The sequence below is a fragment of the Crocodylus siamensis genome, chromosome 5, assembly GCF_052110815.1.
Source record: "Crocodylus siamensis isolate JL-2025a chromosome 5, ASM5211081v1, whole genome shotgun sequence".
Lineage (NCBI taxonomy): Eukaryota > Metazoa > Chordata > Crocodylia > Crocodylidae > Crocodylus > Crocodylus siamensis.
This window is the reverse complement of record NC_143399.1, coordinates 130,774,950-130,801,253: the sequence shown is the minus strand read 5'-3', so window position 1 is coordinate 130,801,253 and position 26,304 is coordinate 130,774,950. Positions and strand designations below refer to the sequence as shown.

The window sequence follows — 26,304 nt, the reverse complement described above, 5'->3', positions numbered from 1 at the left end:
AGCACCATCACACATTGTGCTACACTGCATTAAGCGAAGGAATGCTGTGCTTTGGCAAAAGGTTTTTTGTTTTTCTAACTAGTGTTGCCAGTTAAGTGCATTTTTATCATGAACTTGAAACAATCTTAAATACTATAAAATATTGATGTGGACTGGTCAGAATGCAGTTTTAGGGGGTTCATATGCTTTTAATATATGGTTTAATCTGCCTTCCAAATAAGTCATCATCAAGTCTTCCACTAATTTCTGTGGATGTAGGATGAGGCCCATAGTCAGAACCCCAGAACTGATGCATAATGTGGTGACTACTTCTGGTTTATTGTCATTTTGAATATTGCTGTCTTTAAAATGTGCCTTTTTCACACCCTAAATATTACTCTCCCAAGGATGAAGCTACAGGTACAGTAGAATATGTTTATGAATTAATGAATTCTAGTAGTGCAGGAGCTGTAAAATACCTTGATTAATAGGTCATGAATGTAATCTGTTTTGTTTGCCTGTTCTTGATGTAGTTATCTAAAGATCTCTAGATAATTGCTATCCCTTGCCATTAGTCACTGGTAGTATATTCTGGTATCTTCTTATCGCCCTTTTCTATTTCAGTTTAGCACAAAAATACTCAGTGCTCTTTTCTGAGCTTTTTCCATTGTGTTGATTAGAATGTAGTTTAAATGTACACTTCTTTTCACTTCTGGTTAGTCCCGGTGGCATAGATGACGCACTGATGGGAAAGAGTAGTACTTCCTTATAGTGGAGAAGAATTTAGGGAACAGGCTTGTGGGTGGGTCCCATTTTGACCAGCTGCATATGTCTAAGTTGCTTTTTTTATGTGACCAGTGTATTTAGTAAGCCTAGACATGTCTAAAAGCCACAATTCTTTTGTCATAAGACAAAATTTTATAAAAACAAAATCTAGAAGTAGTAGTTGCAAAACTATACTGGGACTGGGATTTGACTAGACGAATTAAATAAGAATGTCCAGGTATTTAGTTGAGGAAAGAACTACCCAGAACTCACTGGCTGACTTTGGTTGGTTGCTGTTTTCTGTTTTGTTCCTCTTTAAAGGTTCTGCCACTCTGCATCATTGGCAGCAGCTCGCTCAGCCCCACCTTGGGGGAATTTTGGACCCAAGGCCTGGGGTTGTCACTAAGGGCTTCAGAACTCTGGACCTTGACATGGATGAAGTGTACTGCCTTAATGACTTTGAGGAAGATGAGACAGGTGACATTTCTTACAAGGGCCTAACTACCTCGACGCCAGTTCAGCACACAGAGACCTCAGGTGAGAGGTCACAAGCACAAGTGACTGTTTCAGACAGCAAGAATAATCCAAGCCAGTCTCAGGCTTTCACAGAGGAGATGCAGGACTCCACGACTGCCGGTGATGAGGGGTCTGGTGAGGGAAACTCATTAAGTCCAGTAAAACTGACATCTTTACAGGATATTGATTACTGGGCCATTCTTGCATCTCTCCAGAGCAGCATCCATAGTGTCGCTTTATGTGCAGCTTCTGCACGTTAACGTGTTTGTTAATTAAAGCATATCCATTCTAACATTAGCTCAAAAATCTTTCCCTAAAATCCTTTAAATTGTTTTATCTTTTTTAAGGCACATGGCTAATGTATTCCTATATTTTGATAAGAGAAGGCTGCTAAAAGGAATTAATTTATCTGTATGATTGAAAAAGACTAGGCTTTGTAATATTTCTTCAGGGTATGGTATGTATAGTATACATTGTGTGTATAATACAAATACCTTAATGTTTTTCTGTGTCCAAAAGTGAAGGTACCATTCTCCTTGAATTCTTTTTGAGAAAGAAGGACCCTCCAGAAGTAAATTATGTTTAAAAAAAAATTAACCTAAGTTAATTTTCCTTGGAAACTAGTGAATATGCCTCCCCTGAGAAATTTAAGTACAAGAATTCACAAATTAAGTTTACAATTACTAAAGTTTGCATTTCTTTAAGTTTACCCCATAAAGGCTGTCTCTAGTAAAAGAATTAAAGGGATTTTCCATACCAAAGAAGCAGTAATAAGTCTCCATTGCACCAAACCATTCCTAAATTCCATCCTCTGAACTTAAAGCATCTTGGGGCTTAGCACTAAATCACTTAGTCATATGAACTGTACATGTTACATTTTATCAGCCGTGTCTCAGAGTTCATAGCTATGTAGCCTCACAATGTAGATTTAAGGAGCTTATTTTACATAGAGTTTTTCTTAACATGGATTCCAATTTGGAGAAAAATGTACTGTTTTACTTTTTTGTGGTTTAATAATTACGCAATTTTTTTTTACTAGTACCAGCCCTGGCCAATACTAGGGTTCCATCAAAAGTGTCTGATTTATATTGGGGGAACTTATTTCCTGAAATGAAATTATATTACAAGTGTGCAACCAATGGAAAATAAATAGCTCTTCAGTTCTGCATCCTAAATGGTGATTTGGACCTTCTGTGAAGTGCTGAGTCTTCTCAACTCATACTGAGACGAATGGGAGTGAGGCATTCAGCACATCCCCAAGCTGAATGTAAGCTTCAGTTCTTCCTCTAAATCATAATAGGATCAGACTCTCTTGTGTTCAGTTTTTGCAGCTTCTGTCCAAATACAGATATGGACTTTAACCTTTTGAAACGCATTGTCTGATAACTGGTATGACTTCTGAAGAAGAAAAGTATATATTGGAATGCTGGCTGTAATTAAACGTGGTAGGAAAGATTTTTTTGGGGGGTGTGTACATAGGTGTGTGTGTGTGTGTGTGCACACGTGCGCGCGCCTGTGTTTATGCATGCTCCCCTTTTCTCTGCAAATTGAGTTCAGGTCATTTAGAAACAAGATACTCCCTGGCTTCTCCTTTTCTAGCCATGGAGACTTGGACTATTTAGGACAGTCTTTGCATGTTCACCAATTTAGAAATTGTTAAAGCCAAACCTTAAGCATCTGAGTTAGTCCTATTAGTAATCATGTTGACCTCAGTTGGACAGCAGCTAAGTCAGGGGTTGGCAAAATACAGCCTGTGAGCTGAATCCAGCCTGCCAAGTGATTTTTATCTGGCCCATGGTGGGTCCCCTTGGCCCTACCCAGTCTGGGCCAGGGTGTTTGCAGCTGGTCCTCCATCCCCAGGTATGCAGTGGGGCTGGAGCTGGGGCAGCATGGCAGCCGGACTCACTTCCCAGCAGTCCTTGAAGAGGCAGCTCCTTTTAGGTGCAAGTTGCCACAGCTGCTGCTGGACCTAGCCCTGCTGTCCAGACACTGCAGCCCATCCACCGTGAACAGACTGCCAGGGGTGCCGGACAGACGGAGCAGGCAGGTGGGTAGGTTTCCATGGAGACCAGCTTGGGACCTGCACAGGCAGTGTGCACTGGGCCCAGGACACATGGGACAGGGCCTTTTGGGGGGCAGAGAGTGGTATCTGGCAAAGAAACAGGTGGGGACAGGGCCTGGGGCAGAGCCATGATCTACTGCTTTCATATCCGTGTGACAGGTGCCAGTTCCACAGGCAGGCGCACAGCGGGAACAGATTGTGGCTCTGCCCTCAGCCCTGACCCTGCCCTATGATCCTGGTTCCAGCCCCACTTGCCTGTCCTACTCCTGCATGCTGCTCCCGAACACTGCTTCCCGCTGTGCCATGGCCCCATCCCATCCACCTGGCCAAGGACATCCTGTCCGCATGGGTCCTGGACCAGTCTTCATGGAGACCCCAAGATCACTGGGTGGTGACAGGGCCAACCCTGTGCTGTCATGGGCCCCACAATCCTGATCCCAGCCTTAGCCCCGCCTGCTTGTCTCACTCTCAGATGCCATTCCCCACCTGCCTGCCACCCCAATTCATCCACCTGGCCAAGTGCAGGGCAGAACCACTTATGGCAGTGGTTCCCAAACTGTGACAGATTGTGCACTGCCAATTTAAAATGATACAGCCTTAAGTACCACCATCAAATTTTTCTCATATAAAGTAACTATAATAAATCTGTTAATGTGTACCACTGACAGGTTGTGTACCACTTGTGGTACCCATACCACAGATTGGGAACCGCTAACTTAGGTGTTTTGGTAAGCTGCTGTGAGGGGGTGGGGGGGTTGCTGACCCAGCCTGTGCCAGCTCACCAAAACTGCTTAAGTGGCCTTCCAGCTCAAATAATTGCCCACTGCTGAGTTTTGTCCTCTGCTGATGTGGAGGCATACTGTCACGTTTCCAAATTAATGGTATAAATAACTTCAGTCTGGAAGAAAATAATCCCTTCAAACCTTGAGATGTGAAAGATGTTTCCACCACTTTCCCTTTCAGTGTGTTATATTCTGTCCCACCCTAGTAGATCCCTATTGGATTTGCATTTGCCATGGCCTCATTCAAATTAAAGGGGTGGTAGACTGATGCCATCTTTTTCTTTGAATTAGAAAGATTCAGTACTTTGGAGGCTGCCTAATGTTTCTTAGACTAGCAGAATTAAGGGTTTGCATTAAGTATGCTGCTGTTGCTATAAAAAACTGTACAAACATATATAACCCCTGCTATCTCATCACACATGTGGATAAAGCCCTTAGCTGATGCTAAGCTTCCCCTAAATTCCTTAGAACATACGTGCCAGACCTCAGTGAGCATGTGAAACAAGACACTTTTTTCTTGAAGAGAAAACAATGGCTGAAGGAGTAGTTTCTGCAGTGAAGCATAAGTAAACCCTAGAAGAGTGGATACCATGTTTGGTGCAAGAATGGGGGCTAAAATAGGTATTGTGGTCCTTACTGAAAAGTTCCAAGGAGCACTGGCTTGCTTGGAAGAAATTAAAAAGGGGTTTTTCATGCTGAAAAGGTAGGGATGGGTGCTTCATTAAAAGGTACAGTGGGGCTTTGTACATTTGGACAGAGTTCATGTGTTTTGTGTTTCAGGAAATGTCATAGCCAAAGGATTGGCAAAAATGAGAGAAGGTCATTCATAATTGGTATTTCCTTCTCGCACTTGGCTAGTTTTCAAAGCTATTTCTTATTTGAATATTGACAACATTGCTCTTTCTCAGCTTGCTTGCCTTCCAATGTAAGTCCCACTTTAAGAGGAGATGGGGAGGGGAACCCAGAAAGTATCTTCCTTTCAGTTATTCTTGGCAGTCCTTAAAAATGATACAGCACCCTTGTTTAAACATAAAGTTCCCCAAAGATTGTCTGCAGTATCTATAGAGTCACTGTAACCTTTTGGCTCACTGTCAGGTCATAGGCATCACCTGGGAACTGAACTTTATACTGCAGAATCAAGACTATGAAACTACATATATTCTTTAAAACATGTATTTATTTACACTGGGTTTTTAAGGTACCTAAAATGGTGGGGTTGTACAAGGATTACTGTCAAGTTAAAATGTAATGTATGCATCAAAACTGCTTTTGAAATAATTCTGTCCGTAATTGCGGTTCTAAAACTTGACTCTATCCCTGTTATGCAACACGTATTTTTTGAGTTGTGGATTTCCTTGTCCAAGTCCCAAACCAACAAAGCACTTTTTAATATGTCTGACTTTGAATTCTTTGTTGTCCTATTAACTTTAATGGCACACCCTGCTAAATATTTAAAGTTCAGCTCAGGAATTGTACTGAATAGTATGAAGGCTTGAGACTGTAGGGACAGATGTGGCACTCTTTGCTGATAAGGAGTTCCATGGACTCAAATGAGATTACATGAGTAAAGAATTTTGGGATCAGGCTCATGCAGCCTGTTATTTCTTTAAAAATCTTGACAATTAAAGGTTTCTTGAAAGCAAGTGTCTAAAATGGTGAAAGCATCCAGTTAATGTCTTTAAGTCTTGTTTTTAGCAAGGCAGTATATTCACTCACTGGAGATTAACAGCAGTATTGAAAAGAATACACATTAATCCCTTTTCAGAACAAGCTGTTGATGCATATATGAATGTTATCTTTTATGATGGCATAAATACTTCAAAGTACATTTTGCAAGAAGATCTGCTAATATTCAAGACTGATAATGTTAGTGTGTAGAATTTGGTCCACGTTACCTAGTCTGGACAGAATCGTGTTGAAGCCATAATAAGATTCTGAAACTTTTCTTACTGTATTCTTGTGTTTGGCTATTTTATGGAAGGTAGCTCTTAGCCAATTTTAGCCTAGCCATATTCTCTCCCAAATAACGTGTGAAACTAGTACACTTATAGAACTAATGTATTTCCATCACAGTCCATTTTTAAAATGAATTCTCTCCTTTAAACCCATTGTTGCTCAGTTTAAACCTGTTTTAGCTCTTAAGGATAAAATAAGTGGTAAAAATGACAGTATCACACCAGAGAAGAAAATTAGTTTTCTCCTTTTTACAAATTTCTTAAAAGATATCCATTGGGAATAATGTTGTGTCATTGAAATATAGGACCTGTCATTGAAATATAGGACCTGGATTGACAAGGTTTTGAGCCTGTTTTGGAGGCTGTGAGCTCACAGAGGGTGCCCCAAAAGAGACGTTCCTCCTAGGAGGCATGGATATCAATGATGAACAGTTGTTGTGCTGACCAAATTTACTTGAGTATTTGCTGTCTTAAATAAGTTGCTGACTGATGGTTTTTATCTCTTCCCCTTGCCTGTGAACATTATTTCTTAATTGCATGCTTCCTTAAAAAAATGCTATGAGAAGGTTGTGACTGAAGATGTATGAGGTATGATTAGGGTTCAGCAAAAGCCTCTGGGATTTCTCACCTGCTTAAAGTTCAAGTATTTGCATACATGTTTTTGAAGGACTAATCACAAATTCTTGATTGCTTTGGAAACAAGCTATTTCAACTAAACATCTTACTTATGGTATTTGTTATGCATAAGCAGCATTTTACCATAAAATTTATTTTAGTTTATAATGCAAAATATGCTTAAGGGGATGTAAAATATTTGCATATCATCTTATGCACCATTGTAAACTCCAGCCTGGTCCATTTTGTCCCTGTTGCACCTTCCAAAAGTTTTCAGTCTATGAATCTCTGGTTTCTCTGTGACATCATCTGGAAACCACAGGCTTTCACCAGCAATTGAGAAGGTAAGCCCTCAGAGGCCCTTTTCTCTTTCTTGTGTCAAAGCTTCCATCTTCCATTGCCTGGGGGAGTCGTACTGAGTTTAGAAAATACCCTGAAAACATCCATTCTGCTCTGCTGTGTGATGACACTGTAAATGTTTTTCTCCCCAGAAAGCCTACGTGCAGGCAGTTTTGGAGGGCTCTGTGCATCATGGATGTTGGTACACAGTAGTGCTAGATGCAGGGCCCCTATATGCTGTTTCTTGTATCCATCACTACTTTATAGATTACATAAAAATAATAGGGCAATTATTCTGTTACAAAGAACTCCGAGCACAGCAGCTCAGAATGTTTTTGATGCTCTGGATTCCCAATATAAATCTCTTTACCTTGTAAATTTTGTAGGTGTTTGCACACTTAATGGTGCTAATATTTTATGGCACCCTGAGGCACCCTTAAAAGGGTCTCATAGCACCCTGATTAAGAATGACTGCCTTTAGACTCTGTAAGTTTAAAACTGTTTCTGAAGAAAAACAGCCAGAGATAGGGGCCTCCCCCTCCAGCCAATGACTAGATCCACTCATCAATAGAAGCCCAAAGAAGAAATTCTGGACCAAATAGTATATTCTTGAGTTAAAGGCAAAATACAAGCAAACATGGTCTCTGCCTCCCTTGAAGTCTTTGTGCCTTTCTAGCTGAGTTGTATTCCAGTACAGTAACTGTTTCTGAAGGACTATGGGTTTGACAAACAACTAGCTTACAGTTCAAGATTGTCTGATGCGTTTGGCTCAATGCAGCCTCATACATAAATAACCTTAGCATAATGGAGATCAGGAGTCGGACAAAAAAAGAGGTATGTCCTCACTGGTACATACCTACTGTAGTTGCAAAACACTGTAGCATGTGTATATTTAGTAAGTTAGTTTTGATCCTGGAATGTTTTTAGGCAAGAATACAATAGCTAATTATCAGATGTAATTCCCTTTTCAACATTTTTTAGGAGAAACAAAGATTTTAAAACTATAACTATCAAGGTTCAAAGCAGTACTGCAAAGTTGCATCCTTTTAAATTACCTAGGAGAAAATGTATCCAAACTTTGAGGCAAAGAGTTGGCTTGGTGTTTGCATGTATGAAATATTAGTTTTAAAGAGAATTTTCTGACTCTTTCTTCTTTGTAAAACAAATTGCATTTTTCAGTTTCTCAGTTTTCCTCCCAATATGAATTTTAGCTGTGAATTGAACTTCCAAAAGAAATGGAATGAAAATGAGACAAATAGTTATATTCAGGGACACAAGTTGATGTCCCAGTGAAATCTATGTGAAACAGAATGAGTCAGAATTCTTAGGATAAAATCAAAATTATGGATCTGTGCTATGGTATGGGTAGGAGATTAGTACTACAGACTGGAGAGAGATTTTCCCCTTGGCTATGGCTGCAGGGTTTTTTTTGTTCATTTAATGACATCTACAGAAAAGTTTTTTAAAGAAGTATAGGAATCTAGATCCTTAGGTGTTGTAAGTCCTACATAATTCCATTGATTTCCACATGAATTTCTACCACCTCAACACCTGTCCATTCTTCTGTAGGATAATTTAGCCTGGGGTAAACCTCTGGCTTTCATTTTCTTCATGTTGTTTTGCAGTAATGGGTCCTTACTCTTTCTTCATATTTCATTCAAAGGATGGAAAATGCAACAGCCAAATGATAGACTTCTCTGACTGAAGGAGGATATGAGGCTGGTTCAAATTTTCTTAGTGGTATTTTGAGGATTGAAAATGTGGCTTTGGAAATTGATGTCTCTGATCATTCAAATTTGTTCCTTATTGCTGGGGTCAATGATTTCTGTACTTTTAGCAGCCTTTTCCTATCTCACAGACTAATGACAATGAGCTTTGCTTTTGCTAATGCAACTATATATCTTCACTGTGCTCATTTCAAATCTGTGGGGAAAGTGCAATTGATGTCTGCTGCAGTGGGTGTTGCAATCAGTAGGGAGGGGAATACAATTATTATATCATAGCCATGTGCATAATTGGGGTGAGCTCATAATCTAAAATCAGCATTGCTTTGTTCTGTTCTCTTCCATCATCTAGCAAGACCTGCTTTGTTTCAACTTGATTACGTTCAAATCCTTTGTTTTGTCCAAATAACTTTTCATGTCCAGTTATTTGAGATCCTTTTTTAGTTTTTATTTTATCTCTATAGTGTGCAGAGAATCATGATTGCTAGGCTTTGCTCCCTTATATAGTAGCTATTTACATGGTTTACGCTAATCTCCTAAAGCAACTAGATTCTGTCAAGGATCATGTCTGGAGGTGAAGTAGTTGCTTTTCTTAAATATTGTACTAACAGTCAAGCTTGCTTACATACTACTCCAGTATATTTAATCACAAACATACCAGAGTCTTCCCTTAATATGCAGCAATGTGTTCTGTTGTTAAATGGATGGAGAAGTCGGCTCCTTGGTGATCACTTGTCACATGCTTAGAAACTTTCTTCTGTTTCCATTCCCTGCTTTTTTCCTCTTGCACCTGTTGCTTTCCCATAGTCTTTAAGGACTACTTGACTGTCACATGAAGAAGGGAAACACAACAACAATTCAAACTTGCTTTACATATTGCTGAGCACTCTGGAAGTTCTGAATGGTGTGTCTGGCCAGTGCAAACTGTGGAGTAGTCGCATACTGCAATATTAACATGTGACCTACTCGGGGAATGTGTCATGGGGTTGGGGAGGGGATGATGGGTGGGGAAATCACACACGTGTTTTACTGTGCATGTTGTTTTGAGCACCACTATTTTTAGAAGCTCAATTATGAAGTAGAAGAACCTATGCAATCATGATATCTTTGATGTAGTACTTTAACTTATTTTGTGTTCTTCAACAAGCTTTTCAGTTGCATGGCTCTTAAACTTTCTAATTACATTGCAAAGAACTATATTCCACAGCTGCATTTTATAGCAATTATTTAGAGAAAAAAAAACCTACCAAATTTCTCCTCTTAAGATCTCTGGCTTGAGTGCTTAATTATTTACTATAAATTGTATCATCTCATCTTTAATTTGTCCCCAGGATATCATTTTTTAAATGAAATTAACCATTGGAAGTACCAAAAATGTTTGGCCACACTCATCATAGCGCACATTTTGAATGCTCAAAATTGCTATATTCTGCAGCTGGGGTCATTCTGTCTTTGGGAAGCACGGGAGTACAGTAGTGGAGTACATGTCACAGATGTACAGTAGTGGATCCAAAAATTTTTAATGATATTCTTTATGGATGTGAAAGGGGAAAAAGCTGATGATAACTTACAGTATATACAGATCCCAGAGTTTTCCAAATAATGTTTCTGTATCTTTAGTTTGCACAGAATAGCTGGATCCATTACTGACATAAAAGGTAATGAGATACCTTTGGCCTGGATTGGTAGGAAGGCTGAAATGCACATGTCTTCAGGATTTAATTCTTTTAGGCCTTGCCCACGCAGGCAAATTTTTTGCTACATTTTTCCTCAGAGTTTTTGCTGTAGACCAAGGGGTCTGTTGGGCTTCTAGCATTTTAAGTATGTTGTCACCTAGATCTGTTCTGAGCACAATTTGAGAGCACTGGTGAACTGGAGATAGCAATGGTAGGAAACTGAATAAATATTTAAGTGTAGGCAACAAAGTCCTAGATTTATGGATACTGGTTTGCAGAATTAGTAGAAGGCAGGATAGATTTGCACCTTATAGACTAATCAAAGCATGCAAGGAGCAAGGTGCTCCACCTTGGGGGGGGGGAGGGGAGGGACGGAAGAAACCCACATCACACTTATAGGCTTGGCAGTGCTACACTCACTGGCACCATGGCTGAAAGAGACTTAGGGGTTATGATTGACCACAAGATGAGCATAAGCATCCAATGTGATTGAGCAGTCAGTAAAGTGAACAAAACTCTGGCTTGCATTCATTGATGCTTCTTGAGCAAGTCCCAAGAAGTCATCCTGCCATTGTACTCAGCCTTGGTGAGGCCACAACTGGAGTACTGCATCCAATTCTGGGCTCCACAATTCAAAAAGGATGTGGAGAAGCTTGAGAGAGTCCAGAGGAGAGCCACGCACATGATCAGAGGGCAAGAGATCAGGCCTTATGAGGAGAGACTGAGAGCCATGGAACTTTTCAGCCTGGAGAAGCAAAGGCTCGGGGGTGATTTGGTGGCTGCCTGTAAGTACTTAAGGGGTATGCATCAGAACCTGGGGGAATACCTGTTCACCAGAGCACCCCAAGGGATGACGAGGTCCAATGGTCACAAATTCCTCCAAGACTGTTTTAGGTTGGATATAAGGAAAAACTTCTTTACTGTCTGAGCTCCCAAGGCCTGGAACAGATTCCGCCCAGATGTGGTGCAAGCACCTACTCTGGACTCTTTTAAGAAACATTTGGATGCTTATCTTGCTGGGATCCTTTGACCATAGCTGACTTCCTGCCCCTTGGGCATGGGGCTGGACCCGATGATCTTGCAAGGTCCCTTCCAGCCCTGATGTCTATGAAATCTGTTATACCAAAGTAGATATAGGTCTATATCTACTTCGGTTAGTCTATAAGGTGCAATTCTACTCTGCTTCCTACTTGACTTCAGGCCAGCTTGGCTCACTGTCTCTTCGCAGAATGATTCCCAGTTTCAATAACTCAGTGAGCTTGTGTGTTTGCCTTCCTTGCACTGATCCAGTCCAGGTACCACATCACTTTTTGCATCTGTTTATGAGCACACAGACCTTTTTATTTTCCTTGTATGTATAAATGCAAAGAATTTGCTTTTTTTTTAATTTAGTACATCATCCTGGGAAGTGCATGTCACAAACCAACTCCACCTTCACCTTCACCACCTGCCGCATTCTGCACCCCTCCGATGAGCTCACACGAGTCACTCCAAGGTAAGGGCTTTTAGAGGCACCAAAGGAGTTCAAGGATTTGTCACAGTCCCCCAGAGAGATGAAATAAGTCATGGTGTAAGCCAGGGGTTAGCAAGCTTTTGCCTCCAATCCCTGGCATAAGGAAAGAAGTAACAATGGTGATTATCCTTTCTGGGAGTGGGGAGAATTATAACGTATCTCCAAAGTGTTCTTCTCCCTTTACACTCTCTGCTAAATCTCAGCCAATTTTAAGAGGGATATGTGGAGCATTTAGCTTTGATAAGCCAATAAGGAGATATTTTAGCATCTATGTTTTGTAGCTCAAATGTGGGGAAGAATCAGAAATGAAGAACAATGCACCCACCTCACTTCTGCAGCAACCCAGGACAGCTATCAAGTAACAAACCCTGTTCATTCACTCCTACTATGCACATATAACTGGCTGGAAAAAAATGTCTAGTGATTGCTATTAGTGGTGCCTGTTGTCCATGGCTGCTCTCAGGATTCTGCCTGAGTTGAAGATCCTAAGAGCATCCATAAGTTTGTTCCAAAAAGTGACTAAACAAGTTTTGCATTTGATGCAAGAGCACTTGTGTGGGACTTGTTTCTTTGTCAAAACTGGATCACAATGGAGGAGGTGCAGATTTACATTGATTTGCTACAGTATTTTAACCAGGGGCTTCCCACACTTTGCACCTGAACATCAATTGGATGTATCAAGTTTGTGTGTTTACACACAGTGAAACTAGCTGTCATGCAGAGGACCAGCATGAGACCTTGGTTTCCATATAAGCCCTCAAAATTGCTTTTTACTTAGTATTTTTCTCTTGTTCTACAGGGGTGAATTTCACCCAGAGAGAAGACTGAGGGACTAATTATTTAAGTAAGAAGAGAAAGAGGTGAAGAGTGGCAGTCTCCTTGCTGGGGAAACCATTTGAAAATATCTGACATTTGATACACAGGGGCAAGAACAGGCAGGAGTAAATTTTAGCAGCTCCAGAGACATCACAATCTCTGGAACATGATTTGGCAGTATCTGGATCAAGCGAAGGAAGGGTTTTGCTCAAAAGCAGGGATGTTTTTTGATTCTCTGTTCAATTTGATGCAGGCTTAAAAGCGTGATGAGAGCTGCCTGCTATATATCAGTGTAAATATTTGAAATGAAGAGATGACTCCGTCTAGTCACTGTTGAGCAGGCTGCTCTATAACAGAGGTCACCGATAGGCACAGGATTAGTCTTTGTAGAAGGACTAAGGATTTGATTATCGAGGAAAATTAAAGAATTGGACCTTGTGGCATACCTTCATAACAAGTTGGAGGTCCAGCTTGTGCCATCGCTTTTTTTTTCCAGTTATAGCAGGCTTACACCCTTCCACCATCTTCAGCTTTCACCAGTCTCCACAAGGGAGAGTACTTAATGTTTCCTTATTCGAGATTTATTTCAAAGATCTAGATTAATGAAGGATATTGCTTGGGAACCAAACTGGTGCTGAATGCATGTGACCTATATTTGAGGCATTTGATAAATGATGGCTAACTGTGAACACATGGTAGAGCATGAGTATTTAGAAAAGAAGTGCAAGTATATGATGACAGATCTGACTGTTTATGCATTTATCCCCGGGGGGGTATAAATAAAGAGCCAAGGTGTTACCTTTCCCTTCTAGTACCCCTACTTAAATAAGGTACTTCTATTTTGCTGCAGCTCCTCTTTTTAGAATGTAGACAATGTAGAAGAGCTCTCCATTATGTCCATATTTATCTCCCTGAGGTTGCATTGGCTGCTAAACTTCCATTTTGCTATAACTGGGAACTAAATTCAGCTTCATTTTAGTCCATCTTCAGGGGTATTGGTACCCCAGTATGTAACATAGTCACAAACATGTGATGATATCGACAGAGGTGTTGGTGAGGGGGAACTCCTTAAACTATAAATGATTCTTCACAGGTCATGTGAGGAGGACGATGAAACTGCATTATGTCACGTTATGCTGAGAGGAGATATAGGGCAGACACTATGACCCAGCGTGGCAGGGGGTGAGCAATACTGCCAGCAGTTTCTGTGTTGGCAGGGTCATGTAGAAGGAATGCTAGTGTGTGTGGCACCAGCTAACCCAAAGAGCTTAGATGTTTACCCCACCGGTTGCATTTCAACCTAACATCCTAACACAGGTTACATTCTAACCAGACTAAATTTCATATAGCAAAGCAAGGTGCTGATCTTCTTAAACCTAACCCTGGCACTGTCACTAGGTTGAGGTACTTAAGCTAATTTTGGGTCTACTTCTGTTTTATTTCCTGTGGGTGTATTTGGGCTGCCTTGAAGCAGTTCATTTTGGTGGGAAAAGTCCTTCCAATTAAGGTGATACAGGAATATAATACCACTGTAACAGTTCTTTTCATACCTTTCTGGACTTCAGTGTATATCTATGCTGGTAAAGTAGCAGAAATGATGACCTCTGTTACAGTAAAATGAAATAAAGCAGGGAGTTGGAAAGAGGGGGAAAGATAGTCATTCATATCAGGGCTGACTTTGCTTTTTGCTGGTGGGTTCTTTTTTTTTGCTGGGGGGAAGGGGATAGCCGAGCACTGCACATGCCCGGAAGAGGCAGGACATTACTTCAGCCCGGCTCACCCAATGCCTATAAAGATCGGGTGCTTTAGTGGGCCTTTTTTGTTGCTATTATCTAATAGCTGATTGACTCAGTTTTAAGTAAAAGCACCAAGAAGCCCTGCATAAGCACTCAATCTTTGCAGATGCTGCAGAGTCAGGTTGAAGTAATGTGCTGCTGCTTCCAGTAAAGTGAGTTTTTTGGGGGGGGGGGTGCTTTTTTTTTTTTAAACATCTGCAAGCAGCCACAGAGATTTAATACAGAAAACCAAAACAGCTGTGGCTTATGGGTGCTGAGCACCTGCTAATTTTTTTGGTGGATGTTTGAGCCCTTGAGCACCCACAGACTTGGCACCTATGGTTATCCAGGAAGGCCAGAAAGATTTTTATGGATGTTCTTTGGTATGTTTTATTTGATTAGCACTTAAATTTGACCATTATCAGTGGCATCCCTAGTTTCCAAAATGTCTCTGGTTCCAGTCTTTACAAATTAGTTTATGAGTGAACTTTCTCCTTCTTCTCCCTTCTCTGCCCCCTCGCCTCCCTCAGCTTTTTAGAGCTGCATGGATACCCCTGTTTTTAGCCAAGTGAGGCAGTATATTGTTGTGACTGTCTTTTTGTCCATCGCTCTTTATTGTTGCCACCATCAACTAATCAGATACGAGATGCAGCTTCACTATGTGGCAGAAAGACACATTCTTAACTAACCTCTCCTTGTTCTCAGCCTTGCCTTCCAAGTGTGTGTGTGCACTGCTACAGCGGTCATGTGTTACCTTCTTGGCTACCATGAGGAGCCCTCCCCCTGCTACTGTTCCCAAGCCTGTGAGAGCATGGAAGAAAATTGCCTGTTTCGGTTGCAGCAAAAGCCACCAGGGGGTGCAAGGAAATCAATTTCCCAGGCAGCTGAGAGCTGTCAAATTGGAATGTTAAAGCTGATAAACCTTTCAATGGTACTTGGCTGTATGTTACATTTGTTGCAGCCGGGGAATCTGTTGTATATGTGTGGAGAATTCCTATACATTACGCAGGGAATGTACTGTTTTCCTGACAGTACACAACACAATTTCTCTGGCCCTGATTGTTCACTTAACTGCTTGGCCACAGGGAAGGAATAGGACTTTGAATTACTGGTGCTTTACAAATGTTTTGCCCAAACCAGTTAGAAAGCTGTCATGCTCTGCGACATGTCAGGATTAAAGTGTCTGGTCCTGTTTTTTAACTTGCGTTAATTGCTTGCCTAATGCTAAATAGGCATTATTTAGCATTAGGTCACGTGGTACCACAGCTCTTAGGCATCTAAGAAGAAAAGTTCGTGGAACGTATAAACTTGTACAGGCAACCCCTGCTTAATGCTGTTTTGCTTAGCATTATTTCACTATAACGCTCATTTTAAATTGATACCTGATTTCACCTAGCACTCAGTGAGTTTTGTTATAACGCTCCTGGTCACCATCTTGGGTCATTAAAAACAATTGCGGTCGCCATCAAATACTTTTGGTTTGCTCAACACTTGTTTCACTTTTTTTTCAGGAACCAATTAAGAGTGCTAAGTGGGGGTTGCCTGTAGTGTTAATTTAGTTTGAGTCTATTAGCAATCTATTAACTTGTGTTAAAACCTCACTACAAACTCTAATCATGGCAAATCCTAGTGTTTTGTCTCTCTGGGCACAAAGAGCATGAAGTTTGTTACCATAGGCCTTGCCTCCACCTGGAGTTTTACCAGAATAGCTATTCTGATAGACTCTCAAGTGCAGATGAGACTTTAAATTTAATTCAGCTGAACTCCACTCCCTGGCACCGCCCGTCTCTGTGGATACAGTTCAACATCTTTCAAACAAAAAGGTTAAACTGTGCCTATGTGACTTAAAACCTCCAGTTTTGCCCACATAGACCTGACCAATGAGGCTGCATTCAGCAGTCATAAAATGGTTGGGTTTGTGAGTCACTTTAAAATTCTCCTGATTGAAGGTCTGTATTTGCAACGTTACCATGTCTTGGCTGGTAAATAACCAAAGCAGGCAGTTCTTTTGACTTCAGGTTTTGAGTAGGGCTCGTACAGAGGTAAAGTTATTTAGTTACCTAAAACTTCTTCTGAGATGGCAAGAGCTTAGTGGAGCTGGAGAGGGCTGAGTCTAACGCTGAACTAAACATCAATAAATTTAAGAATTGGTATTTCAGCACATAGGAACCTAAATATAACATTCGCCACCATTGTGCTGTTAATTTTTTAGGAATGGAAGTTGAGTTCAGTCCTCATTCGTGGGATAGGGCTTGGCAGCTGAGAAAGAAGTGCACCAGAATTAGTGCCATGGGGTACATGGTTTTTAATCCACAGATTTTTTTTTTTTTTTTTTATATGAAATGTATAGTCATTCCTGCTTTTCTTTTTATTTCCCACCTTCTGGCCTATTGCCTAGGTTGCTTTGATTTTGGTGTGGAGAGGAGGGGGAGTACTCTTGGATCACAGCTATACAAATAAGTCTTTGCATATTTAATTTCCTACCAAGTTGTCGATTACTCAACTAACAAGCAACTGGTAGCGAATGGCTTTTTTTCCTTTTTTCTTTTTCTTTCCCTGCCCTGTCCCTTCCTCCCACCTGTTTTCCCCAAAGGTACTGAGTTTCTAGTAGGAGTTTCTCTGGCAGTGAGTGCTCAGTACCTCCTAAAAATCAAGCCACAATGGGTTTTTTTGCACATTTTCCACTACATGCAAAAGGAATAATTCTAGCTAAGCATGTCAGTGAAAATGCTGAATTCCAGCCACTTTGCTACATCTACTTCTGCAGCAGCTAGAACAGAGGCTACACTTGAGCTAATCTTGCTGTTATAGGTTCTGCTTCCCATCATTTGTAGCCTGTCATACAGTGAAGGCAGCATTGCTGGAGCCATAAGCATTAGTGTAGCCATTTGTGTAGTAGGTTCAAAGCTGTGGCTCTTAGCCACATCTCAGTCTTTTAGCAGCTGGTAGTAAACTCTCATTTATTTAATCCTTCTCTCATTGAAATAATTGGGATTTTTAGGGTCAGTTATTTGGCCCCTTGCAGTCAGTGAGCAAAGCCTGTAGATGCCAAACTATTTAAGACTATTTGAGATTGTGTCAAATGTTGGTTTGGATTTTGGAAACTGTTAATCCAACTGTCCTGGACAAATATTGTGTTTAAAGCTTTGCACTTGGAGAATGGCTGCTAGTACAAAATTTGCAAGTCATGTAAACTGTACATAAGATACATTTCTGGGTCCATCTTTCAAGCATTCTTGGAAATGGAAGGCCTGTTTATCTTCTAAAATTGTTACATAAATTGTGATTTCTAAGAAGATATTAATTCAACTTCTCTTATTTTCAGCCTTAACACAGCACCTACTCCAGCTTGTGGCAGCGTTAGCAATTTAAAAGGCACACCAGTGGCCACCCCGTGCACCCCTCGACGTTTAAGCTTGGCAGAATCCTTCACTAACCTCCGGGAATCAACGACTACTATGAGCACATCCTTGGGACTGGTGTGGCTGCTTAAAGAACGGGGGATCTCTGCAGCTGTGTACAATCCACAAAGCTGGGACAGAGCTAGCAAGGGCACTCTCCTGACCACATATTCTCCTAAAATGGCTATCATTCCTTCGACTCCTCCAAACTCCCCTATGCAGACTCCCTCTTCCTCCCCTCCATCTTTTGAATTCAAGTGCACCAGTCCACCTTATGACAACTTCCTGGCTTCCAAACCTGCCAGCTCCATTTTGAAGGAGGTGAGAAATAAAAAGAACATCAGGAACAGTGAGAGTCAGACTGATGTGTCTGTCTCCAACCTTAATCTTGTGGACAAAGTGAAGCGGTTCGGGATTGCCAAAGTAGTTAGTTCAGGGCAATCACAAGCTCCTTCCTTAAGCGATGACCAGGGACCTCTTCTCTGTGGGGCACAGGGACCAGTGAGGGCCTTTGTTCCCACAGGCCTGGCACCAGAAGGTCTACCCTTGGGCTGCCCTGCTGTAACAAGTGCCATTGGGGGCATTCAACTGAACAGTGGCATTCGAAGGAACCGGAGCTTCCCAACTATGGTGGGCTCCAGCATGCAGATGAAAGGCCCTGCAACTCTCACTTCAGGCATCCTCATGGGAGCCAAGCTACCGAAGCAAACTAGTTTACGGTGAAGGATTTAATTTTTATGGCTTGTCTTTTAAACAGATACCAGGAATCCTCCTTTTCCAATCCTTTTTGTTTTTTCTTCCATTGCCTCCTGAGTTTGACAAATCAACTTTGTGCCTAATGGGAGAAGCGTGTAAATTTGTACAATGTGTAAATATGTACTTGAATCTGATATATTGTAACTAATTGGATTATTTTACTGTCAACTGATTGCAAAATGTTCTTAACACTGCAGTTTGCTGTACTGAGAGTTTAACTTGCTAACCTTTTGAAAGGGTTATTTTTAAAGATGCACTGAAAAAAAGAGACAAAAAAATCCTAACTAAGAAAAGTGAAATTCTGTAGCTAGGCTAACTTGACAGTTGGAAAGCGTAGCAAGGCTGCTGGATTATTGATTAATACCTGAGACTTTGAATAACAGCACACAGGGCGCCTGTGAGCCTGGGAGCATTTATACTTCATTAAATGCTTTAAAAATCACTGTTCAGCATTTGTTACTTACATTTTGCATTTGTGGTGTTGGGCTATTTGAATGCATGCCTGACCTAATGAGACTTCTATTGCTTTCTACCACACGCCCATCATAAAACTTGAACTAACCATGTTTTTGAGGTCAGCAGGTCTGCTGGGTGCCTGAAACAATGACACATTTCCACTACTGCTGTTTCACCTGTCACATCTATATTCTGTGTGACCTTTTGTGTTGGCTTTTTTTCACTGCCCTCCCCCCCCCTCCCCCCCGGTGCTGCACTGGACTGTGGAAGGGAAAATGCTTTATATTATGTTCCATTGCTAACACTGAAACACACACCTTGCAAACTATGCCTAAAAGAGTAGTGTTCATGATTCATAAGGAAACATGGCAGCCTCATTCTGGGAGCCAAAGTAGCTGAATGGATTGGAAAATACAGTGTTCTTTTAGAACGATATTAAACAGTATTGGGAAAAGGTGTGTCCGTGAAATACCGTGCAGGGAAGAACCACAAAAGCATTTAGTAGCAGATTGGTACAAGTGAAAGAGAACAACTTCTGAGCTTCTTTTTGCCTGTTTTCTCTACAGTTTTTATATGTAAAGAATACACAAATGTTAAGTGGTTTTGTAACTCTGGGTGAGAGTCTGTCTGTCTTTCACTGTGTTTTCAGAGAAACCTGTTTTCCTACAGGTCCAACCTTGCTAGAAGGAACAGTCTGGATTTTGGTCAGAAGAACCTAACATATGTTGGAATATTTCTCCCTGCCTGTCCCAATTCTATGTTTCGGTGCTTGTAATAAGATTCGATAGCTCTTGAAGTAAAAATGGACAAAAAATTGCTGACTTCGTAGCCAAAGCAAGACCAGCTTCTAGTTTGTTTGTTTTTTAAACTTCTGGCATCTGCTTTTTTTTTCCCCTTGCAATTCAAGCACCCAGTTTATTTATTGCCACCAATACTGCACTACTTGTAACTGCCATGAATTGCCATTTGTACCAGACTGTTACTAAATCATTAGCACTGATCATTTATTGTATAAATGGAACTGTCTTTTAGTCTTTGTGACAAGAGATGGGTGTGTTTTGTTTTTGTTTCTGGTTTTGTTTTGTTTTTTTGGATGAGGTAGATACTAGAGTAGTGCAATGGACACTAAGGATATTTTGAGAGAAAACACATGATCCAAATACTGCATGTGTTTTGAAGACTTCTATTTATTCTATGAACTTAAAAATGTTTTAGTAAAATGTCATCAGCTCTATTTGCTGTTGTATGCGTGCACTTATTGCAAGTAACTTTAAGTATCTTTTTATTTGAATGTATTCTAAAACAGTAGATAGAATAACAATTGTTTCTGAAACATCATAGACTTATATGGACCATTTTATGTACCCAGAGAGAAAAAGCAATACCATATGAGAATTTAAAATGTTAAACTTTATCATGCAATTGGGAAGTATTACTTAGCCTTTAAAGAGACAGTAGGAAGTATCCAACCGCCAGAAAAAAAAATGATTGTAACATGTCAGAAAGAGAGAACTTAAATTTCTTCACGGATGAATATCAATAAAATCAAATGAAAATTATCTGGTCATCTGTTATTTAGCTTTATCCTGGGCTTTTAAGGTGATTAATACTTTCATCTCGGAATGTGTGACTCTCACATAGCCACAAAATGGAAGTCAAATCAAACCATAATGTGTATAATTTGTAAATTATGCTAGAGAGAGACCTGGTTCAAAAACATTGATAGAAAAATATGTGGTTTGTAACCAATTGTCTGAGAAGTGAAGTGATTCTATAGAACTGCTTTTCCTGCTATTGTTCAACCAACTACGGAACTGACTACAATTGTATTTAAAAAAATTGAACAGTAAAGTAATAACTCTAGGAAAAGGGTCAACTTGGACTTCTATACAGTGTGTGTTGTTTAGAGTGGGGCATAAACATCCCCTGTATATGGACGAGATATAAATGGTGATAGTTAAAAAGCAAAGTACTGAGATGAGCCAAGGGGACCTTTGTCAGGCCTGTTATTAAATACCTTCTTTTTGGATTTATAAAGGGGACTAAGCATGCTAGCAAACTTTACAGTTCATATTAATAAGCAGCTACAGGCACCGGAGAGGACTGAGTAATAATAGAAATGGATGTAGGCGAATAAGACTGGCAAGCAGAAAATCGCAGTGAGATTCAACTTCAAAGATGCAAACCAGTATCTGTGGGCAGGGGAACATGATATCAATTCTAGATATTCATTGGGAAGGGAGAAACTTCAAGGCCAGTTAAGCCAAAGGCAACTTGGGAGGCTTTGCATTCTGTCCAATTAAATGGAATGTTGCAATGTAATATGATGACTAGCACAAAATGCCAGTGTGATTAGAGGCTGCATACATGGAGACCTACTGTGAATAAGCAGACAGCAAACTCTTTTGGTCCATTGTGACACCAGCAGAAATTGTGTTCAGTTGTAGGAATCTCATAATCAGAAATATGTTGATTGATCAGAAGGAATACAGAGAAAAGGAGCACAATAATGAGATTGTCCTTAGAAGACTGACTTTAGGAAGTTGCAACTTATACAGATAATCCTAGAAGTAATGGAAAAGCATAAACAAGAAGGTGTTTGCACTGTTCCAGTTGTGTGATGGAATTAAGAGTGGGTTGGCTATACGAATTAATATTGACAGCATTACATCAGTGGTGAATAGTATCCCATTGGAAGACTCCTTGCCTACGAGTTTTGCTTTTAAAATGGACACAGAACTAGTAACTTACAAAACAATCTGGCATGGTCAGAAGAGCAGGCATAGGCCTGGTAATTATTACTGACATTTTATTACAAATTGCACCCTGAGGCTTCAAACATTGTACAGGACTGCTGCCCAGCTTACCATTAGAAGTCTTTTTTTTTTCCCCCCATCAACTTTTATGATCCATTTGAGTCCATGAATTTGGTAGCTCTTACGTAACATCTTCTGTATATTATACTGCTGCCAGGAAGTGCTAGACAGCCTACAAGTCATAAGTATATATGTCTTTTGATTTCAATGAACAATGGTTGTACTGCTAGAAGATACAGCAGCAAGGATGTTCCTGACTTATTTCTCTAGAACACTGCCTCTCAGTCAGAGTGCTCCAAACTGCCCTCATCTTCTATCTGTTCTACCCATCTATTATGCTGCAAAATTCACTCAAAATCATAACGAGCTAGCACAGATACTCATCAGGACTGTATTACCTCTGGCCACTTAAGGAAATTTTGGTATAACTGGTTACTCAGGCCATCTTCATTTTAAACTATTGAGAACCTCTCTCTCCTTTTAGAATAGGGGCTGGTAAAATGCAGCCCATGGGCTGGATCTGGCCCACCAGGTCATTCTGTTCAGCCTGCGGGGCCCGTAAAGAATATAGAAAATTAATATATATCTGCTTCTGGCTGCCTGTCAAAGATGATGGGACCCAGGGGGAGCCAGCGGCAGAACTAAACAGCCACAGCAGCAAGTCCAGCCTGGCCTTGCTTCCCCTTCAGCCCCTCCACTGCAAGCCCCAGCTGGAAGCCTCTGCCTAGCAGGGGCTTCTGGAAGGTTCTGGCCTGGGACTGTTTCTGCCTCCCTACACCAAGGGAAATACAGATGAGGTGGGGGGGGGTGGGAAGGAAGCAGGGAAGGACCTTGGGTTATCACCCCAGTCCTCCGGGCTGGCCTTGCTCCTGCTGTCCTAGTGCTGCAGCTGGGAACCATGTGGTGCCAGTGGGTGGGGGAGCAGGGAAATGGCTGTGGCAGGCAGGGGTAAGGGGCAGCGCATGAAACAGAGCCAGGCTGAAGTGCGAGGCCTGTGCCAGTGCACTGGGGCCAGTGCCGGTGGGGCCCAGAGTGGAGAAGCAGGAGCGTGCGGCTGGGGTGGCAGGGGCTCTGCGAAACCAGGGTGACTCCCTGCTTGAACAGCTCAGCCTGGCTCCACAGAGTCCCTGGCACGCCAGACCCTGCATTCCTGCCACCCAGCTCTGAGCCCCACCAGCCTGGTACCAGGGCACTGGTGTGGGTCCTGCTCTCCCGCCTGGCTGTTGCTGCACTCCACGTGCCTGCTTGCTGCCCCTTCCCCCCGCCTGCTGCAGTCATATCCCCGCTCCCCCCCACCCATGTTCCTGCATCACATGGTTCCCAGGTGCAATGCTAGGACCGCAGGAGCATCTCAGACATGGTGCTGGAGTGGCTGGGGGGTGGGGTGTGGTGGTGGTGGTGGGGAAGTGGCAGCAAGTGGGAGTACAGGGCCCATGCCAGTTCCAGGAGCAGCAGAAACACAGAGACCGGGCTTGCAGGGGCTCTGCTTGCCACATGGGTGAGGAGGGCACAGGCTGTGGGCAAACCCTCCCCCTCCACACAAGCCAAAACCCTCTCCAGCCACCCTCCCCTCACATGCTTACAGCCGCCCACAAAACCTACACCCACCCACCCACCCACAAATCTCACACACATACCCTCCCCCATGGCCCACATACCCACAAACCTATACCTACCCTCCTGCCCACACCGTCCCACAATATAAAATAGTATAAGACTTCATTTTAAGCTATTATACTGTCACATCTATGTACACTACACATGCACATGTAAATCAGGACAAATTTTTTTTAATTAAATTAATGTTGTAGTACATGTTTGATTTTTAAAATACAATTTGGTATTTTTGTGATTCAGAGATGCCAAAACCCCTTGCTGAAAGGAGTATTTTGGGTGCAGGGGGAGGACTTCTGGTGGCAAAGGTCAGGAGTTAGGGGGTAGGACTTCTGGTCCCAAGATGGTGACCAGGGGGTGGAGCACCTATCAAGGAGCAGGGCTACCCATGCAGACCTCAATGGCTTGCCAAAACTGGAAAAGTGGCCCTCCACCCGAAATAATTGCCTGTCCCTGTTTTAGTCATTCCCAGATCTATAAAGGTTCTATCTGGGCCAAGGCTAGATGGATTTCTTGACATGAATCTTTCTCAAAATTCCACATTTCTGGTACAGCATGGTTTATAGACCAAAGTATTCACAGTTTAATTACTCTCAAACCTCTCCTCACCCAGCCTTACCAGAGAAAATCCAGCTTCCTGGAGAAAGCCTGTTTTGGATGAATTGTGATGGTAAGGAAAACAAAAAACACTGTTCAGACCAACTTGGCTGGAAACCTTCTTGAAGCACATCTCCCTGCTATATGTCAAGGAATTAATTCCTAGAGAAGTCCAATTTTTCCGAGGGCTCTTAAAAATTTCTCTTGTTCCTTGAAAGGAACGTATGCTTTTTTTTGTTGTTGTTGGATCTCTTCCCTTTCTTCCCCCACCCAGCCTGTCTCTGCCTACTTTTCCAGGCAGAAAAAGGATGCATGCAAAATTTGTGCATCTGAGATGCATGTGGAAAGCATAAGTGAAAAGCAGTTCCTTTTCAGCCAGGGAAGAGAGAAACCTGCTTTCTAGGATAGTACTCAAGCCTGTGTACATTCAGGTATCAATGATGCTGCCTAATTCTTTGGGGGTGATGGCATAGGAAAGGTAACAAGGAAGGCCCAAAAAACAGCTGGAAAATTACTTGCAGAAATGCCTGACTCCATCAGGCTGCTGGGTTTTTTGGTTGTAGCTGTGTTGGTCTAAGGACACAGGCAGGCAAGGTTCTTTGAGTAGATGTGATAGCTTTTATTAGACCAACTAAATAGTTAGAAAAAAGTTCTTAGCAAGCTTTCGGGTGCAATCACCCTACTTCAGGTATAGGGAGTCTCCCTACGAGACTCCCTATGCCTATCCCTATGTCTGTGAGATACCCTGTGCCTGAAAAAGGGTGATTGCACCTGAAAGCTTACTAAGAATTTTTTTCCAACTACTCAGTTGGTTTAATAAAAGATATTACATCCACTCAAAGAACCTTGCCTACCTGAGTCCATGAGCTAATTTTTATTACCCTAATAAAAAAACAACTAGCAATGAAATGCATGTTGGCTAAGCACTCAGGTCAAAAGGACTTAACAGCATTCAGTTCACAATTTATATTTGCAAAAGGGTATACAGGGGTGTACTTGATGAGAACAATTTGACTTATTTTCTCTTAGTGGCTTGTGTGTGTCATCCAGATATTGAAGTGGCTGCAGTCTGGATCTTGTGCATCTTTCTTCAACCTTTGCCCTGGTTTAACACTGTTAGCCAGGATGTGATTCTGCTATGGCTGCAAAGGGAGTGAAGAGAAGTGCTCCAGTGACCAATGGGAGCAGCAGACAAGGGATGGAGTTTCAGGAATGCATGGAGAAGACAAAAGAAATGCATGTGCTGCAGGGAATATGAAGGTAAAAATGATCATGCTGACTGTGCTCTAAGTATTTGTGTATTAATATTATGAGCCTGAGACACAAAAATTAGCCTGAGAAAATAGCTTGAAAATAGTATAGCTCTTAACTCGCATCCAAAAGGGTTAACCTGTGAACACCCACAGCTGCATGTTTGGGCCTTGGAAGTACTCGTTTTAGGTAATATGAATTTAATGCAGCTTTTTAAATAAGATTTAAGGAGATATATGTTATACAGATATGCATCATTTAACACACGTAGATAGGTGTTATATATAAGGTTTTTAAACCTTAAAGGATATTTATGTTTCCATCTGCTCTGAAACAGCTATTTAACACTAAAAAGTCACTTCTAGGCAAATCCCTTCAATATTTTAATACACTGGTCAGAATGTTCTTCTCAGTTTTGCAAGACTTGCATGCTGCAGAGTTAATTTTAGTTTGGGCATTTCTACCATATAATTGAGTGGAAAATAAAATGTGTTGGCTCTTCTGACTTTTTCTCCATCTCACTAATTTGAAGAAAGTGCTCTTCCAGAGACCTGGTATTTGAGTGCTTTTGCACTGCCTTTGAATTGTCACAAGAGGGTGCTCTGAGACCTGCACATGTTTGGAAATGAAGAATTGCTTCCAGGCAGCTTTGGCACTTTGGTGCAGTGTAGGGCTCGGTTCTTCTGCCAGCCTAATCTCTCCATCTGAAGGGAAATATTTGAGACTAACGAAGACAGCTTTAGCATAAAGTCGTGTAGTTGACAGCCTCAATACGTAGCACTGGTGCTAATCCTTAGTTGCCTTTGAGCCATTGACATTGTTCCCCTGAGGTAAAGTAGCTTGTGATACTGCTGTCAAAGGATCTGTCAGTGGTAATCTGTGTTGAGGGTCTTGTA

The 26,304-nt window shown here is 41.5% G+C and overlaps 1 protein-coding gene across 11 annotated transcripts in view; it reads left to right on the top strand.

The window, feature by feature from the left end:
• TRAK1 (trafficking kinesin protein 1) overlaps positions 1-20,689 on the top strand; it is a 188,845-nt gene extending 168,156 nt beyond the window's left edge. For 8 of the 11 annotated variants that reach the window (XM_090050378.1, XM_090050377.1, XM_090050375.1 and 5 more), the window contains 3 exons: positions 1,066-1,395; positions 11,806-11,908; positions 17,843-20,689. In XM_090050378.1, coding sequence (XP_089906504.1) covers positions 1,066-1,395; positions 11,806-11,908; positions 17,843-18,641 — 1,232 coding nt within the window. In that variant the 3' untranslated portion in view covers positions 18,642-20,689. Of the gene's footprint in view, positions 1-1,065; positions 1,396-11,805; positions 11,909-13,835; positions 13,925-17,842 lie in introns of all 11 variants that reach the window. The other 3 variants (XM_090050379.1, XM_090050371.1, XM_090050372.1) reach the window with 3 other exon arrangements.
• The last annotated feature ends 5,615 nt before the right edge of the window (positions 20,690-26,304 follow it).